The sequence below is a fragment of the Mus musculus genome, chromosome 13 (genome assembly GCF_000001635.26).
Source record: "Mus musculus strain C57BL/6J chromosome 13, GRCm38.p6 C57BL/6J".
Lineage (NCBI taxonomy): Eukaryota > Metazoa > Chordata > Mammalia > Rodentia > Muridae > Mus > Mus musculus.
Genome location: NC_000079.6, coordinates 30,784,244 through 30,801,589, shown reverse-complemented (window position 1 = coordinate 30,801,589; position 17,346 = coordinate 30,784,244). Strand labels below are relative to the sequence as shown.

Sequence of the window (17,346 nt, the reverse complement as noted above, 5' to 3'; positions counted from 1 at the left end):
AGCGTTGGCATCTCCCAACGGGCACAACCAAGTCTGGTGATTCCATGCTCTTTTTTAATTCCCCAGGCTTCTGAGATGTGTACAGCACCTACACTTTCCAGCTTCTGTGACATGTCACTTTAGAGTGTCCCTTACGATCTGTCAAGCACTGTTCTAAGTTGACACATAAGAAAGAGCATTTACGCTCAAGTCTTTCCAGGTCTACAGTACCATCCTCATGTTCTACGTGGAGACTAGGGTAAACTGAGATCAAATAACTTGCCCAAGGCCACAAGGACAAGAAGGAACATTTGAGGCTTACTCTGGTACCCGGTCACTTTGCAGCCACCTGCCATGACTTGACGTGACTTTAGGCAGCAAAGCTTTGCTGACTAGGAAGCTGTCTGCCAAATGGCAAAAGGCTAGCACAAAGCAGGTTTCTTCAGCTTGATGGAGTCCTGGTCAGAGTGAGAGGCAGCTCTGTGCTGGTGGATGAATCCGTGACTCCAGAGGTCGAAAATAAATCACATTTGCTCTACTCATAAGGAAAAGACAGAGAGACATGTGGCTGCTGTGTTCCACACCAAGGAATCATCCTTAGAACAAAGGGATCTGTCCTTGGTCCTTGGATCAGTGGCCATTGGCAAGGCCAGTATTCCAAAGGAAGGAAGCAATTTAACCAAGAAGTGGGGCTGTTGGAAACTCAGAAGTTATGTTTCCAGCTTTCTGAACTTACTGTTGGGGTTTGAAGAAATTGTAGAGACTGCTCAGATTGCAGAGAAGTGATTGTACTTGTATGCAATGACTAGAGAGAGACGGGGAAAAGACACCAGACAGCCCAGGCTGAAGGGACAGATCACAGAGGCAGCTGGGCTGGAGAGTCTCACGTCAACTTGACATAAGCTAAAGTCATCTAAGAGGAGTGAACCTCAGTTAAGAAAGTGCCTCCATAAGATCAGGCTATAGACAAACCTCAATAGTGTTTTCTTAATTAGTGATTGATGGGGGAAGGCCCAGCCTATTGCAGGAGGTACCTGCTATCCCTGGGCTAGAGGTCCTAAGTTGTGTAAGAAAGCCAGCCGTGCTTGAGTTCCTGTCTGACTTCTTGTGATAATGAACAATTAAGCCCTTTCGTCTCCAGTTTGCTTTGGTCCTGTTATTTCATCACAGCACTAGAAACACTAAGTAAGACAGCACGAGACGAAAATCAGTGCCTAGGCTCCAGAGCAGAGGCAGAGGGGAAACACTGCATTATAGTCTACCATTTAGAAAGGGGCTCAAACAACCTCTGAGCAGAGTTTTAAGGGACAATCTTGCAAGCCAATGTTTCCAGCAGAAGTCACTTTCGTCTCAGCTGTCCAGCCCCCTGGTATTCACAGGAGATGCCCGTCCTGTGTCTTATGTAAGAAGTTAATTACTCAGCTGTGCAAGTCCCAATATGGATACCATCACCACGGACACCTCGGAGCCATGCCTGCCGCACATGTCTGCACAGGTGTACCTATATTTACCATCGCTTCTGGCCAGGACAGCACCTCACAGGTGCAGCACGTGGCATGTTTTCAACATCCTCCAGGTACCAAATTTCATCTGAATATTTTGAACATCTGCATTTTTGAACAGAGGAAACAGGCCAGGAGAGTTTGGTGACTCACCTATAATCACCAACTCATTTGAGAAAAGGATGAAAGGAAAACCAAGACCCATGGAATCCTACTGTTAATTTCCTTGTGGTACCTTTCTTTCTATGAAGCTAAAGCTTTGCTGAAAACAAGAGAGAGAGAGATTCCCCAACTTCCTCCTTGGCATTAGCTGCTTGTTCTCACCTCTCTTGCACAAACTTGAAGTCTAGAGTGAAAAGTGTTCCTCTGGAGACTGGTGTGTGTGCACATTCATGCATTTGTTCATGGGAGTGTGCTTGTGCCTGTGTGTGTGTGTGTGCATGTGCTAGCATGCACACATGAACATGCCAGGGTACAGGACAGAGCTTGAAGGACAGCCTTATTTGTGAATCCTTGCCTTCCACCTTATTTGTGACACAGGTTTTCTGTTGTTCTCTGCTGTGTACAGCAGTCTAGCTTGCCCACAGCTTCCATGAATTCTCCCGTTCCTGTCTCTCATCTTGTGGTAGGAGCACTGAGATGACAGATGCACACTGCTTCATCCAGCTTTTCTGTGGCTTGGGGATCTGGATTCAGGAAGCTGATCGTGACAGCCGACCATCGGAAGCTGATCATGTCAGAGAAATGAGGGCTCTTCTGGTTTCCAGAGATCGGAATGAGCAAGATATCCAGGGGGCTGCCTGCAAAGAGGAAGCTGAGGTGTCCAAGACCACCACAGTCTCTGATCCATGGCCTTTAATGGGAACACCCAGCCGGGTCTGCTAACAAGCATTAAGCCTCCAGTTGTCTCTCCCACTCACCCTACATTTTTATTTTTTTATTTTTTTTTCCATTTTTTATTAGGTATTTCGCTCATTTACATTTGCAATGCTATACCAAAAGTCCCCCATAGCCACCCACCCCCTCTCCCCTACCCACCCACTCCCCTTTTATGGCCCTGGCGTTCCCCTGTACTGGGGCATATAAAGTTTGCGTGTCCAATGGGCCTCTCTTTCCAGTGATGGCCGACTAGGCCATCTTTTGATGCATATTCAGCTAGAGTCAAGAGCTCCGGGGTACTGGTTAGTTCATAATGTTGTTCCACCTATAGGGTTGCAGATCCCTTTAGCTTCTTTGGTACTTTCTCTAGCTCCTTCATTGGGGGCCATGTGATCCATCCAATAGCCGACTGTGAGCATCCACTTCTATGTTTGCTAGGCCCAGGCATACTCTGACAAGAGACAGCTATATCAGGGTCCTTTCAGCATAATCTTGCTAGTGTATGCAATGGTGTCAGCATTTGGAAGCTGATTATGGGATGGATCCCCGGATATGCTAGTGTCTACATGGTCCATCCTTTTATCTCAGCTCCAAACTTTGTCTCTGTAACTCCTTCCAAGGGTGTTTTGTTCCCACTTCTAAGGAGGGGCATAGTGTTCACACTTCAGTCTTCATTTTTCTTGAGTTTCATGTGTTTAGGAAATTGTATCTTATATCTTGGGTATCTTAGGTTTTGGGCTAATATCCACTTATCAGTGAGTACATATTGTGTGAGTTCCTTTGTGAATGTGTTACCTCACTCAGGATGATGCCCTCCAGGTCCATCCATTTGGCTAGGAATTTCATAAATTCATTCTTTTTAATAGCTGAGTAGTACTCCATTGTGTAGATGTACCACATTTTCTGTATCCATTCCTCTGTTGAGGGGCATCTGGGTTCCTTCCAGCTTCTGGCTATTATAAATAAGGCTGCTATGAACATAGTGGAGCATGTGTCCTTCTTACCAGTTGGGGCATCTTCTGGATATATGCCCAGGAGAGGTATTGCTGGATCCTCCGGTAGTACTATATCCAGTTTTCTGAGGAACCGCCAGACTGATTTCCATAGTGGTTGTACAAGCCTGCAATCCCACCAACAATGGAGGAGTGTTCCTCTTTCTCCACATCCACGCCAGCATCTGCTGTCACCTGAATTTTTGATCTTAGCCATTCTGACTGGTGTGAGGTGGAATCTCAGGGTTGTTTTGATTTGCATTTCCCTGATGATTAAGGATGTTGAGCATTTTTTCAGGTGCTTCTCTGCCATTCGGTATTCCTCAGGTGAGAATTCTTTGTTCAGTTCTGAGCCCCATTTTTTAATGGGGTTATTTGATTTTCTGAAGTCCACCTTCTTGAGTTCTTTATATATGTTGGATATTAGTCCCCTATCTGATTTAGGATAGGTAAAGATCCTTTCCCAATCTGTTGGTGGTCTTTTTGTCTTATTGACGGTGTCTTTTGCCTTGCAGAAACTTTGGAGTTTCATTAGGTCCCATTTGTCAATTCTCGATCTTACAGAGCAAGCCATTGCTGTTCTGTTCAGGAATTTTTCCCCTGTACCCATATCTTCAAGGCTTTTCCCCACTTTCTCCTCTATAAGTTTCAATGTCTCTGGTTTTATGTGAAGACCTTAGCTACTAAGACACACTGCTTTTCCTGCTTTCACTTTTCAGGGAAATGCAGCTCTTAAGAGCATGCCAGGTTGTCCCCAGTGGCAGGGAGCAGCTTTACATGTGGGGAGTCCTCCCGGCAGCCTGTAGACCAACCTGCACACTTTCTACTTGGGCAAGTATCTGTCCTTAAGGATTGTACTTCACTACAAGCCATGAGACTGTCTTTCTCTGCTGTACTCCCCTGTAGTAGAAAAGTCACTCTGGCTATCAGTCATTACTCTTGGTAACATGCAGTCAGTGTATTCGACAAGCCTGGCTTCTACTTCCCCATACACACGCCTGCTTCTGATCTATGAGTTCTGCCACCTGAAGGAGACAGTGAGGGTCAGGTTGAGAGATGTGCTGTTTGGTACCCAAAGCTGGTACCAAATGATTCTACCATCATTCTGGTGGTTCCAAATTCCCCCCCTAACGACCCCCTAACCTCCCCCCCCCCCACACACACACACAGAGCAGACCACAACTGCTTTATTTCAGGGGACCTCAGTGTTCTTTCATCTGAAGAAAATGTCATAAAGACTTTGCCTCCCCCTTCTCCCAAAAAGCGTTTATTTATTTTGATACTTTGCTTCACAGATGAAACTTGAGTTATTCTGAATATTTCAAAAGCATGAAGATACCATTTGAAACACAAACAAAACAAAACCATGGAGCACTATGTCATTAAGCATAAGAATGTCCTGAGTAAAAACAGGATTTCATAAAACTCTGTCTGCACCTCTGAGGGTGAACCCTCAGGAAAGAGTGAAAAAGAATTAAAATTTCATATTCCCAAACTTGGGATTCCTTAGGCCTCCCTCAACTCCAGCAGAGTTCTGCTTCTTGGCCTGGCAGGCTTTGCATGACCTGGGAATGATGTCTGAGATCCTCAAATGCACCCCCTTTAACTCTTCATCAGAAGGGCAGCACAGGGTGGCTGCCTTATTTCTGTCCTAGCTAGGAGTTTTACCACAGAAGCTGGTACTCTGGAGATAGCACTGAAAATGTTTAGCAGAGCAGTATTGGAAGGTCCGATGTAAGCAGTCTTTCCCTCCTCGGCTGTGATGCTGGAGAATGGAGAATTAACTCCCAGCACTGACCCCCCCCCCCCTCGCCCAGGTTCTGTTTCTGTGCCTGGTGGAGATGGACCAGGTCATCACCAAGAGCTCCTCATCCCTCATTGCTCTAGGACTCACAGTGAGTCACACTCCGATTCTGGACACCCTTTAGTCATTTGGTGACAAGCTCTGTAAACTGTAAAGTATCCCACAACCATTATCTCCATTTCTATCAAGTAGCTGGTCTCTCCCCACAGCAAGCCACAACAGAATTGTTTTGCTAGCACTTTCACCCCTCAGAGGGCCATCATCAAGAGCAGAGGTGACAGCGCGTGCTTCCCACCTCTCCTGTTTCCTCCCTCTTTCCCGTTCAGCTGCACCTGCAGATCCAAGATGTCACAAATGCATTGAAATTTGGGGGCAGTAAAACAAACAAACAAACAAACAAACAAAAAGCAGGTCTCCTGCTGGTGGCTGCTCTGCAAATGGCATAATTGCTGCAGACAGATCTGGAGGCAAATTTTGTATCTTAGTAGCACTAAGTCCAGTTGGCATGAGTCTACAATGCTTGTGAAAATAATGTTAACATTAGAGGAAACCAAACGTGTATGGTCTTCACAGTTTTGTCTGTCTGAAGTTACCTCAAAGTAAATTGCTAGGAAGGACTGAGGGCCATTTAAGCATGTTAAAAGTGAAAGTGGTGCTTGAGTGTTTCTATCCCCAAAGAGCTTTAGAGTACAGGTGCCTCGCTAGGACCAGTCCTGAAAGCAAGAAGAGGGGACTTGGGAAAGAGTCTGGAGATGAGCAAGTGCTCACGTGGTTTCCAGCGAGCGTGAAGAGCCCTGGGACTCAGGGAGCCCTTTGCCCCTCATTGACACAGCATCCTCTAGGATAGTGGTTCTCAACCTGTGGTCACTACCCCTTTGGGGATGGCATATCAGATATCCTACATATCACATATTCATATTATGATTCATGACAGTAGCAAAACTACAGTTATGAAGTAGCAACGAAATACAACATGGGGAGCTCTGTTAAAGGGTTGCAGCATTGGGAAGGATGAGAGCCGCTGCTCTAGAGGCAGGGAATGCATTCGACATGAAATTAGCATCCTCCCTTCTAGTGACAAGTGCTCTGTTTCCACTACCGAAGAGAATGTTATGTTTCAGAATATCAAAGCCTCCGTCTTCAAACCAGGTCTCATATCTCTCCTTTTCTCTTTCCTTTTCCTTCAAGATCTCCACTAGCCAGATGGACCTCATGCCTCCCAGGGCCCCTGAATGCTCACACCATCACCCTTGCCTTGCTCAGCCTCTCCTGCCAACCCAGGATACATAGTACATTGGAGACTAGTATGGCCTATAGTATGAGACCCTATTCCAAAGAAGGAGAAGAATTCAATAACCTGAACAGGTACAACTGTATTTATAGTTAATGTTCCTCTCACAAAGAAACTCCTAGGCGTAGGTGTCTTCCTTCACACATTTTAAATATTTAAAGGAAAAGTTAAATTATTTTGAAATACAAATCCCAAGTGTGCATGTGCTAGAGGACTGGTCCCCAAGGAGGTAGTGGACTCGTAAATGGAAATAGGACTTATGTTAAGGTTTAGGTCATTGGGAGTGTGTCCTTGAAATAGATTGTAGCACTCCTAGCCTGCCTCTGACTCCCAGCCAGGAGGGAAGTGGTATCCCTCCACCATGTGACAAGCTGTTATAGTGCTTACTACAGTGGAAGTCAGCACACCACAGGCGAAGCCCTCTCAAGTGACCCTCGGAAAACCCTTCTTCTTTCTAAGGTGGTTGGTTTTTCTCAGTTATTTATTGATGTGATACAATGCTGTCAGATCTCTTTCAGAACATAGGTGAGGACACTCTATGCTCTAGTTCTAAGATCAAAGACATGGAAAGAAAGAAAGAAAGAAAGAAAGAAAGAAAGAAAGAAAGAAAGAAAGAAAGAAAGAAAGAAAGAAAGAAAGAAAGAAAGAAAGAAAAAAGCTGACCCATGTGGCATTCACGGTCTCACCTAACGAGAGGCTAGCGTTTGGTTTCTAGTGGCCAGGGACACCAAGTAGCCAACCCACTGTCATTTTCCGCTTGTTTACTCTGATTTTCAAACAGTCTCCTTAAGATCCCAAAGTACTTGCTGTGCATGGTGGTAAGTCTGGGGTCAGAAGAAAGACAGGCAAATTCCTGCAGTCTCTGCTCACAGGAGGGTGGAAAAACCACCCCACCTGCCAGGAAATGTCACATCTCTGCTTGGTGAGAACTCAGTCACTTTAGGGGCCTCCCGTAAGTGCCATGGCTTCTTGGAAGGAGAACAGAACTGGGTCTTCCTAGTGGGGAAGAAGTGGGAGGTGGCGCTTGGCCCCGTTGCATGCCCTCCAGGCTGTTATAACCTGTGGTTCTACATGACCCCTTGCATTAGCAGGTATTCTCTGTACCGCATCGTTCTCACAGGCACAAACGCCTCACTAGTTCCCTCAAGAAACAGTCTCTCTTCTCAGGGCACCCCTACACTGGCCAAGTCCCTCAGTTCTCCTCCGTATAGTCACTCCTCAAATCACCCGGACTCAGCATTCTGACAATTCATCTTGTCTCTCTGACTTTCATCGGTTACTCCCAAACTGCAGCTGCCAGGATCACTGACTCAGGGTCCTGGCAGCACTCCATGAGATATGGCTCTCCCTGGCTTCCTGGTCACTTCTTTCCTGGTCACCTGTGCTTCTTCTCCTCACCCTGCCACTATCTTCTCTTTGTCTCCCTGGCACTGTTCTTGGCAGCTCTAGGGTCTTGATGCCACGACCTTGGGCACTGTAGCCATGCCCCAGCTCCAGGTAGTGTTGGCAGTACAGCTCCTTTGGCAAGTCTCTGATCATCAGATGGGCAGTTACACATGCCTAGGATCTTTCTTGGTCCTCCCCTCTCTGTCTTACCACAGATACGACAATCCCTTTCTTAAGTCAGGGGCAGCCAGAGCTTTCCCATGGCTCTCATCCTGTCCTCGCTGACACTGGGGTAGCCTGTCACTGCCCCCTTTTCTACCATGGCCTCCTGACCAGGCAGGGCACCCTCTACAGTGGAAGTTGGATCTCGGCCCAGAGACCCAACCCACAGCCACCTTTGGTACCAGTCCAGTCAGCCCATTCTGCCTCCTTTGCCTCTGCCCCTTTCCTGGGCACTAGCAACAGCCGCTCTGTGCTTTCCTGGTCCCCATTTGAAACCACCTGGCCACACACCTTCCTGTACCCTTGTTCCTCCCAATCAGGCATGTATGGGACACTTGGGAAATAGGACTGGTTCCTGTTGGGTATGAGGGCCCAAATTAGGGAAGCTTATTTTCCTCAGCTGTAAATGAGGATCCACTTCAATAGGTTTTAGGCTTCTTTGCAAAAATCAGACTCTAGAAAGCATGCTGAATTCCTGTAAGAAACACCAGGCTGCACAGCACTGACTACTGCAGACCGTTTGCTTATAATCCCTAAAGCTGACATATAAGATCAGATCATAGACTGGGCTGGTTGCCTAAGACTCTCTGGCTTGGAGATAATGTTTCCTTTTATCCTCACATGGTCCCCCTCAGTGTGTGCCTATGTTCTTTTGGGTCTTGAGAGTGGTGTGTGTGTGTGTGTGTGTGTGTGTGTGTGTGTGTGTGTGTGTCCAGTTTTAAATAAGATCACTTCTTGGCCTACGATTCAATGATAAGGCAAGGGTGGCCGGCTATTTAAAATTCAGTTGTTGGAGAGGCAGGCAGCATATCAGCCCCCTGCTTGTCCCACTGCCCTTGAGTTTCCCCAGTGCTTCCAGCCTGCCTTCCACCGAGGGCTTCTTGGTTTCTTGTAAAAGACGAGATTAGAGTAACCCTGACTTCATTCCCACCTCATTTCATAAACAAGACAGGGAAATGCCAAAGACACGCAGGCCGTTCCTCAAACCACCTTGTTTTTTAGTTCAGCGATGGAAACACACCACTTCCTTCCACTGAGTCAGGCCAGCCGCGCCTCTTTTTCACAGAGCCGTGGCAGCTGCCTGTGCCAGCTAAACAGGATTAAGCTCTGTATCACTCTTTCCACCAAGAAAGTTAACTTTCCTGGTGGAACTCAGTGAGGCTGTGGCTTGCTTGCGTTACTGTTGTTGTTTGGTTTGGGGTTTTTTTTTTCTTTCTTTCAATTGCATAAGTCATTCACTAAATAGGTTAAAGAGGTGAGGAGGATGTGCTGGCGGCTGTCCCCAACCTGAGGCAGCCCAGGAGGGCTCCTCACGCCTCATACCTCACTTAGGAGACCATTGGGGCCACCTACTTCAACCCAAGTTGGGAAGCTGAAATGATGGATGGATGGACAGGGGGACAAACCAGGAAGACAGAGTCAAGGGAAACAGCCTGCAGGATACACAAAGTGTCTTGTCAACCGGGTTCCTTTTGACCACCATCTTTTGTATACTGAATACTGTCTACACTAGAACTGCCCAGCTGCTTCCAAGAGAATGGGCTTCCATCCAGCTCATGTTTGGGGCTCCTGCCTGTCTCCCCCACTGCATGTGGAGGGCAGCATCTGCTTGGGCTTCCTCTTCAGAAGCGCCTCTGCCTTGGGCCCTGTCTTCCCCCCCCCCCCCCAAGATATGTTTTCTCACTCTTCAGCTATCCTAGGTAGGGAGCCAGGCAAGCAAGTCCTGAGAGTTGTGTTGGAGGGTACTGGAAGCCCTAAACCTGGAAACTCAGGAAGATTCAGGAGTTAGAACCTGGGGCAGGAGGCTAAGAGACAGGCTGTCTTAGGATTTCTATTCCGGCACAAACATCATGACCAAGAAGCAGCTGGGGAGGAAGGGGTTTATTCAGCTTACACTTTTCCACAGTGCTGGTGATCACCAAAGGATGCAGGACTGGAACTCAAGCAGGTCAGGAAGCTGCAGGAACTGATGCAGAGGCCATGGAGGGATGTTCTTTACTGGCTTGCTTCCCCTGGCTTGTTCAGCTTGCTTTCTTTTAGAACCCAAGACTACCAGCCCAGAGATGATCCCACCCACAAGGGGCCTTTCCCCCTTGATCACTAATTGAGAAAATGCCTTACAGCTGGATCTCATGGAGGCATTTCTCAACTGAAGCTCCTTTCTCTGTGATAACTCCAGCCTGTGTCAAGTTGACACAAAACTAGCCAGTATACAGGCTCAAAACATTTCCAGAGGAAAATGCAGCAGCGTTGAATCTGGTTGCCTCTCAGACTCCACCAAAGCCCATCATGTAAACTATGGCTAAGCTGCATGGGGTAGGGCCTTGTCAAGATGGCTATAAAGCCTGCTCCCACTTCTTACCTGTGATCCTCCATCCAGTCACCTGTCCCTACTTTCATCCATAGGCTCAGTACTGGAATTTGCTGAAGACCCAAAGACACCCTCCCACCCCCTACCACCCCCCCCCCCGCTGGATCCCACAGGACCAGTTATTTCAGCAAACTTCGGTGTATGGACCTTGCTACCCTTTCTTGAGGGCTGAAGACCACCCCCAGCTTGGGTTTAAATACCATTAAGCACTCACAACCTTGGCTTCTTGACCTGAAGCCAGAGCCTTGGAGCTTTAAAGCAGCTATCCTTCCTATTTCTGATTGGTTCATATCTCCCCATGGCTCATCACCAGGACCCCCATGTTTGGGTTTTCGGTCCCCAAAAGCCCACTGACTTGTCAAATTGTCCGACCTTACAGTGCCATGTTTTATTACAGGTGATATATCGCTGGCATAGCCCATCTGTATTTCTAGGGCCCTGTGGGCCTGTGCCAGCTTCTAGAGGGAGGCTCTCTGGTCTGTAAAGACTATGCCTAGGAGTGAGGCACAGCTCTTCTAGTCTTTCACCTGTGGGTTTTCTTATCTTCCACTGGGGAAACAGCAGGACTGAAGTAGCCAGTGAGCAGGCCAGCTCAGTCATAGCGAGCTGGTTTACAGGGATTCTAATGAACCTGGCTACTTCAAACTCTGAAGAGAAAAAACAGAGGAAGAAAAAAAAAAAAAACCCAAAACAAACACAATCATCGTAGTCATTTGAAAAGGAAAAACAAGTTGGGTTTCAGAGCCTGTGGATGGGTGGCTGCTTTTCCACTGTCTGCCACTGTGCAACCCTCACCTTCTCTAGAACCATCTCTTGTTTCCTCCTCACGAGTTGTGGTTTACTCTGATTTCTAACTCATTCAGCTTCCATTCAGCAGAATTTCAATGGGCATGGTACCAAATCCATGAACTGTTTCCCGGCAGTCTGCCCTGCAGTGACCTGGGCTCCTAGGACCTCTGTGTGCAGCCAAGCCCTGCAGGCGCCCCAGCATCATCTTCCCCCTAGACAGGCCCCCTCTAGGCCAGGAGCCACTGCCAAGGCCCCATCTCAGGCCCCGGGAAGCATTTGTTCCCTAGGTCTGAAATGCCTGCATTGCTTGGATTTTCCTTTAATGAGCACTTGCCATGAGCCAGCGCTGCCCTGACCCTCCCCAGAACACATTCACTGTAGCCCTGAAAATACAACTGTATACTTTACCCTTTCTGCTAACAAACAGAGTGTGGGATTCAGGGTCTCCCCAAATGCTCAACTCTTCTGTAGCAGGACTCATATTGTGCAGACTTGACCACAACAGGAGGGAGATAGGAACTTCACACCAAGAGCAAAGACGCAGAGGGCAAATCCAAGCCACCCACTGCAATGGGTCCATGCCCCAGAATGCCTGTTTGGTCTTTGTGGGTAACAAGGGGGAGTTGGGGAACACATATGTGATGTCCCTGTTTCTTAAATGTGTATAGTTCTGTTGCAATAAATCAGAGACAAATGTATAATTCTTATTAAATTAATTTATGACTACTTTTATCCCATTTTTTTTTTTTCAGCCTCTAAAACTCTCAGAAACCTGAGGCAGGAGGATCACAAGATTGAAGCCAATCTAGGTTTTATAGCAAGACCTAAAGAAGGGAGAATAAAAGAAGAATCAGATGTACTGGGAGTCCCAGCCCCTCTCATCTTCTCCCACTACAGGAATGGCCCTGTTCCTGGCAGTAACAGGAAGCTCGCCTAGAACATCAGAGGGAAGCACAGCATCCCAGGTTCACTAGGAAACAACTGAGGTGCCCATTGTGGCCACCAGGCCTAGGTCCTACCACCACAGAGCCTGGGAAGAGACTTATGCTGGGAACCAGCTGGGAGCTGGAGTGAGGAACACCTAGGTCAGGTACTCTACTTCCGTCCAACTTCCCCAGAGAGAACGTCTTGCACTCTGCCGAGGCAAACTTCCATTCACATTACAGTTTTGTCAAGCAAAATCTCCTTTGCTTACTGTGAAATCCCTGCCTTTCTTTTCCGTGCTTCCAGCCCGTGGATCTCAGTCACCTCTTAAATAATTCATAATACCTGTCACCCAAGGCTAGGAGCCACAGCAGAGGAGTGAAGGCCAAATCCCTTGTGGATGATGAATCTCTCTCCTGCTCCCATGCGGAATCTCTGTGACACCCAGAAGAGACGTTTAAGAATTCCATAAGCTTGATGAGCTGTGTAAAAGCAGCAGCTGTGTTTATTATCAATTATTATTATTATTATTATTTGCTTAGAAAATGAAAGGCAAACGGTCTAAGACTAAAAGATCGACTGTTAAGGGCCATGCAGCACCTATAAATGGAGTGTGTTTATCCCAGCAAAAATAGACAGAGCAATTGTATGTTACAAAGGTCCCAGAGGTGGGACCCAGAGGAAAGGGTTTACTGGCTCACTCATTCCAGTCATCCTCTATCACTGGAGGAAGTCAGAGCAGGAACTCAAGCAGGAACCTGGAGGCAGGAGCTGAAGTCCAAAGAAAGCCCGCTTCCTGGCTGCCCTCCGTGTCTTGCTCAGCTTCCTTTTTAGAGAACCCATGACCACCAGGCCAGAGGTGGCACCACCCACAGTGGGGAGGGCCCTGGCCCTCCCACATCAATCATGAATCAAGAAACTGTCCCCACAGACTTGCCTCCAGGACTGCCTAATGGAGGCACCGTTTCAGTGAAGGTTCCCTCTTCCCAAATTATTCTAGTTTATGTCAGGTTAACAAAAACTGGTGTGAGTTGGATGTCCCTTGAGGGTCCTTGTGATTAACTGCCTGGTTTCCAGGGTGGAGCCATTTGTAAATGGTAGAACTTTTAGGAAGTAGGACCCAGTGTGAGGTTCTTCCATCAGGAAGATATGCCCCAGAAGGGACTGTGGGATCTCAGCTCCTCCCTAACTTCCCGTGGGAGATGTAAACTTCCCACACACATGCACACACATGCTCAAGTTCCTCCAATCTGATGTGACTGTAGAAGGAGTTCTTCTCCAGACATGAGCTGATGCAAGCCACAGCCCACACCTCCAAGACTGAGCTAAATCAACTGCCCCGGGTATTTTATTGCAGTACTGAAAGCTGACTAATGCTTTGAGCTGACTGATGCAGCCAACCTAAATGTCAGCAACAGACAATTAAGAAACAAAGTGCGGTGCTTAGTAACACGGGTTCACTGTCACACAGTCTTGGAAGACCTTTTATTTTACAAGTGAACAGCAAAATTGCATTTATACTGAGATTGCAGCCAACACATGAATATGCACAGGCATTGGAAGCGTCCAAAGAAGCTTTTGTTCTTTGGTGGGATGTTCAGGAGCCCTTCCCAAGAGGGGTTGTACTGAAGAGCCCCGCCCCAGGGCATGTGGTGCTGAGGAGCCCCACCCCCAGGACATGTGATACTGAGGAGCCCCACCCCCAGGACATGTGATGCTGAGGAGCCCCACCCCCAGGACATGTGGTGCTACTGAGCAGGAGGCAGAGAGGGAGAAGAGCTTCTAGCTTTCCATGTGTTGCTTCCTCCACTGCACTCTCTGATGTCCCAGCACTAAGGGGGCAGGGTGCCCATGAGAAACAGGTCCATCCTCCTGGACCTTAGGCCTTAGTTATAATTACCGTGCAGTTGTAACTTGTGAACTACATACAATCCACAATGACCACCACCACTACCACCACCTCGGGATTTCCTTCACAATCACTTAAGTATCTGATCAGGAAACAAATATGGTTGACATAGAGGCTTAGAAGCTATGGAGGTGACTATGTGGCAGAACGCTTCAAGAGAATTGAGGGAGATCTGTTTTGTAAGGCATGTGATCTCTGGCTCTGAATTGTTCCTAGAGGTCTAAAAATAGGACTGTGCATAAATGGTTCATTGACCAGTGCTGGATTCATCGGAGGGGAGAGGTCATCCACGGTTGATCCTATTGTGAGTGTGTGTGGTGGGGGAGTGACAACAATCAGGGCCACTGTGTTTTCTGGGAGGCTTGACAAGGTCCACATCCAAACTCAGGAATCCCTCCCCTGGAGCCCAGGACTGTCCCTGCATATGGGTGGCCTCCATGTGTCACTGAGCCTGGGTGCTGACAACCCTGGGTCTTTAGAAGCATATGCAGAGGAGGAGGCAGGCTAACCAAGGGACTAGGAGGCATGATGGCAGATGGAGTGTGTGTGTGTGTGTGTGTGTGTGTGTGTGTGTGTGTGTGTGTCCAGGAGAAAGCTATAACAACCTGTCACAGTGAATCAGTAAAGGGAAAATCAGCTGTTCTTGACAGCCTAGCTCATGTCCCAGGCCTGGGCCCCTCCCAGGAGTGGGGCCAGGTACTCTGGCACATCTCCTCTGTTCTGAACCTGCATCCTGACTGCTCCCACACAGACTGTGACTCATCAGTCAGTCCATCCAGAGACAGTGGTCCAGAACTTCCCTGTGGAACATGGAAGAGGCCACATTTCTTAGTTGTTGCCAGGCAAACCAGGACAGATGACTACCCTACCCTTATGGGAGAGCCTTCTGGTGCCATACCACGATGTTGATAGAGTTCCTAGACAAAAAAACTGCACATGGTGGCCACCTGCAGTCTGAAGGGAGATGCTGTAACCTTCCTGACAGCTTTGCAGACACCTCTGCCTTCCAAATCTCTCACTGTTAGAGTACTGAGCAGGCGCATAGCAGCGTTGGAGGGGGAGCTTGAGGTGTGGGATGAGCAGGCTGGGCCAGCTGAGTGGGCTGAGGGAAGAAGGGGAGAGGCAGGGACTGAGGTGTGAGCTGGTAGCAGGCAGGCTCCTCCAGTATATTACTCATGTGTGTGCCCTTGGCAAGGGGAAGGAAACACTGGCACACTGTGCACCCACATGAGACGACACAAGTCACTTCCTCTCACATGCTGCCTGCCGTAGTAGGTGACTGAGGGAGCTACACTTCAGAAATATGAAGTCTTTCCATGATGTCTGTAAACAGCTGAGACTATCCAGAAAGGGGAATGAAGCTATAGATAATAGCCTCTTGAGTGGCCTGCAGCCTCCTGGCTTCTGTAGGCAGTAGTAGGCTGGGATGGGATGCTGGAATCCAATGTGATGGTAGATGGGAAGGGCTAGGATGGGGCGGGATAGAGTGAGGTGGGGTGGGGTGGGATGAAGATGGACACCTTCTGGCTGGCCTGGAGTTTGGGGCAAAGACTGTTTTGTTTATTAGGAAGATGAGACAAGAAGCAGAAATCTCAGCAGACAGGACAGAGCCCCCACGCAGGGAAGTTTGGTCCCAAGTGTGCCCGCATTACCGAGCCTGTCTGTGGTTTGTAGTGTAGCATCCCTTCTGTGAACCACAGATAAAGGATGGAAACTCAGCTGCATATGAGATGATGTGAGGGAAAGGTGTCTGACTGACTGGAAAGTGCTGGACAGATGCCAGATGCTTCATGGCTACCTCAGCCACAGGTCAGAGGCCACAGGTCACAGGTAACAGAGGGGTGTTTATCACACAGCCCTGGCCACTGCTGTGTCTCCATGTGGCTGCAGTGAGATGGTCTTGCACAATAGTTTTCAGCAAGCTGACTTCTGAGAACAGCTTCTACAACACCCTCTCCTCAGGCTCCACAGTTTCCAAGGCCCAGTCTGGCAGGAGTGACCTAGCTACACCCTGTCAGCCTATCATCAGGATTCTTCTGGGACATTTTGGTTTCCTTGTGTTTTCTAATATTGTCAGATATCCAGTCTTACATTGGGGCCGTTGCATGGGCTTGCTGCATATGCAAAGAACAAAAAAATCTTATTGTCAGTGCCAGTGGATTGGTGAACGTGCTTGGCGCTTTACTTCAGGAAACAGGAAGTCATTTTCCTTCCTGCTAGATTCAGATAAACCTGAAATAAAGAAAAATGATAGATATTAGGATACTTTAATTGCTTTGTGCATCTCTGTTACATAAGAAGTAGGCTCTGTACTTTAAAATGGGTTTCCTGCTTGGCATGATGTCTAGCCTGTGTTCCAAGGGACAGAGGGGTAGGAGTCACGAACTCTGGCCATGAGTAGAAAGAATGGACGAGTGATGGGTGACTCTCCCCGCTAGATTAGTGGTGGTGGAGGGGGGTGGGGACAGGGAACGTGACCAGTGATTTAAAAGTGCTTTCTGCAGTAAGCTTAAAGTCTGTAAAATGTAAGCTGTGTGAGGCGTGTGTGGCATCCTGGGACCGCTGCTGCTGTACACTTCAAAAATGGCTAATGATGTCACAACTGTTTTCACAAAAATAGAATCAAATCCAGGAGACAGGACTCAGCTCAGTCTGCAGTTTGTAGCCCCAGTAAGCTGTTGGATGCTGGCCTTTCCCTCACAACATCATTATGACAGTCATAAGGAAGGGGAGGCCAAGGCATTGAGCTCTTTGCCACACACCCCGGACCCACCAACCCAGGGAGTGGGCATGCAAACAGGAGTGTTTCTAAAGGACATCAGTGGGCCTTTGTTAACTCCTTCATGGAGAAACATGCATAACCTCTGTGCTGCTTCATACATGTGTAAGCATGTACTATCCATGTCCTCAAGTCCACTACACGCACACCCTCCTTCCAAAGAAGGACAAATGAGGGCATGAAGACCACACAGTCAGGGTGCCAGAGATGAACTCGGGCTCCCCAAACAATCCAGGTGACCTCTCTCTCCTTCATCTGTCAAGAGGGATGGTTGAAATAGGACCTTCACACCAACCAGCTTCAATAAATCTATTAACGTCTCTCAGCTGACTTTCTTTTTTTTTTTTATTTATAAAACAGAGTTTATTCAGGGCATGAGAAGGGAAGTTAAGAGGGTAGTAGAAGCAGAGAAAGGCAGAGAGAGAGAGAGAGAGAGAGAGAGAGAGAGAGAGAGAGAGAGAGAGAGAGAGAGAGAACACTAACATGCCCTAAAGGAACACTGGGCCACGCAGCTTCTGC

At 47.9% G+C, this 17,346-nt stretch overlaps 1 protein-coding gene across 3 annotated transcripts in view; it reads left to right on the top strand.

Annotated features, from left to right (window-relative positions):
- The window catches only part of Exoc2 (exocyst complex component 2), a 184,581-nt gene extending 172,507 nt beyond the window's left edge, over positions 1-12,074 (top strand). For 2 of the 3 annotated variants that reach the window (XM_011244326.3, XM_011244327.3), the window contains one exon: positions 6,345-7,011. In XM_011244326.3, coding sequence (XP_011242628.1) covers positions 6,345-6,543 — 199 coding nt within the window. In that variant the 3' untranslated portion in view covers positions 6,544-7,011. Of the gene's footprint in view, positions 1-6,344; positions 7,012-11,967 lie in introns of those variants that run through there. The other variant, XM_011244328.2, reaches the window with a different exon arrangement.
- The last annotated feature ends 5,272 nt before the right edge of the window (positions 12,075-17,346 follow it).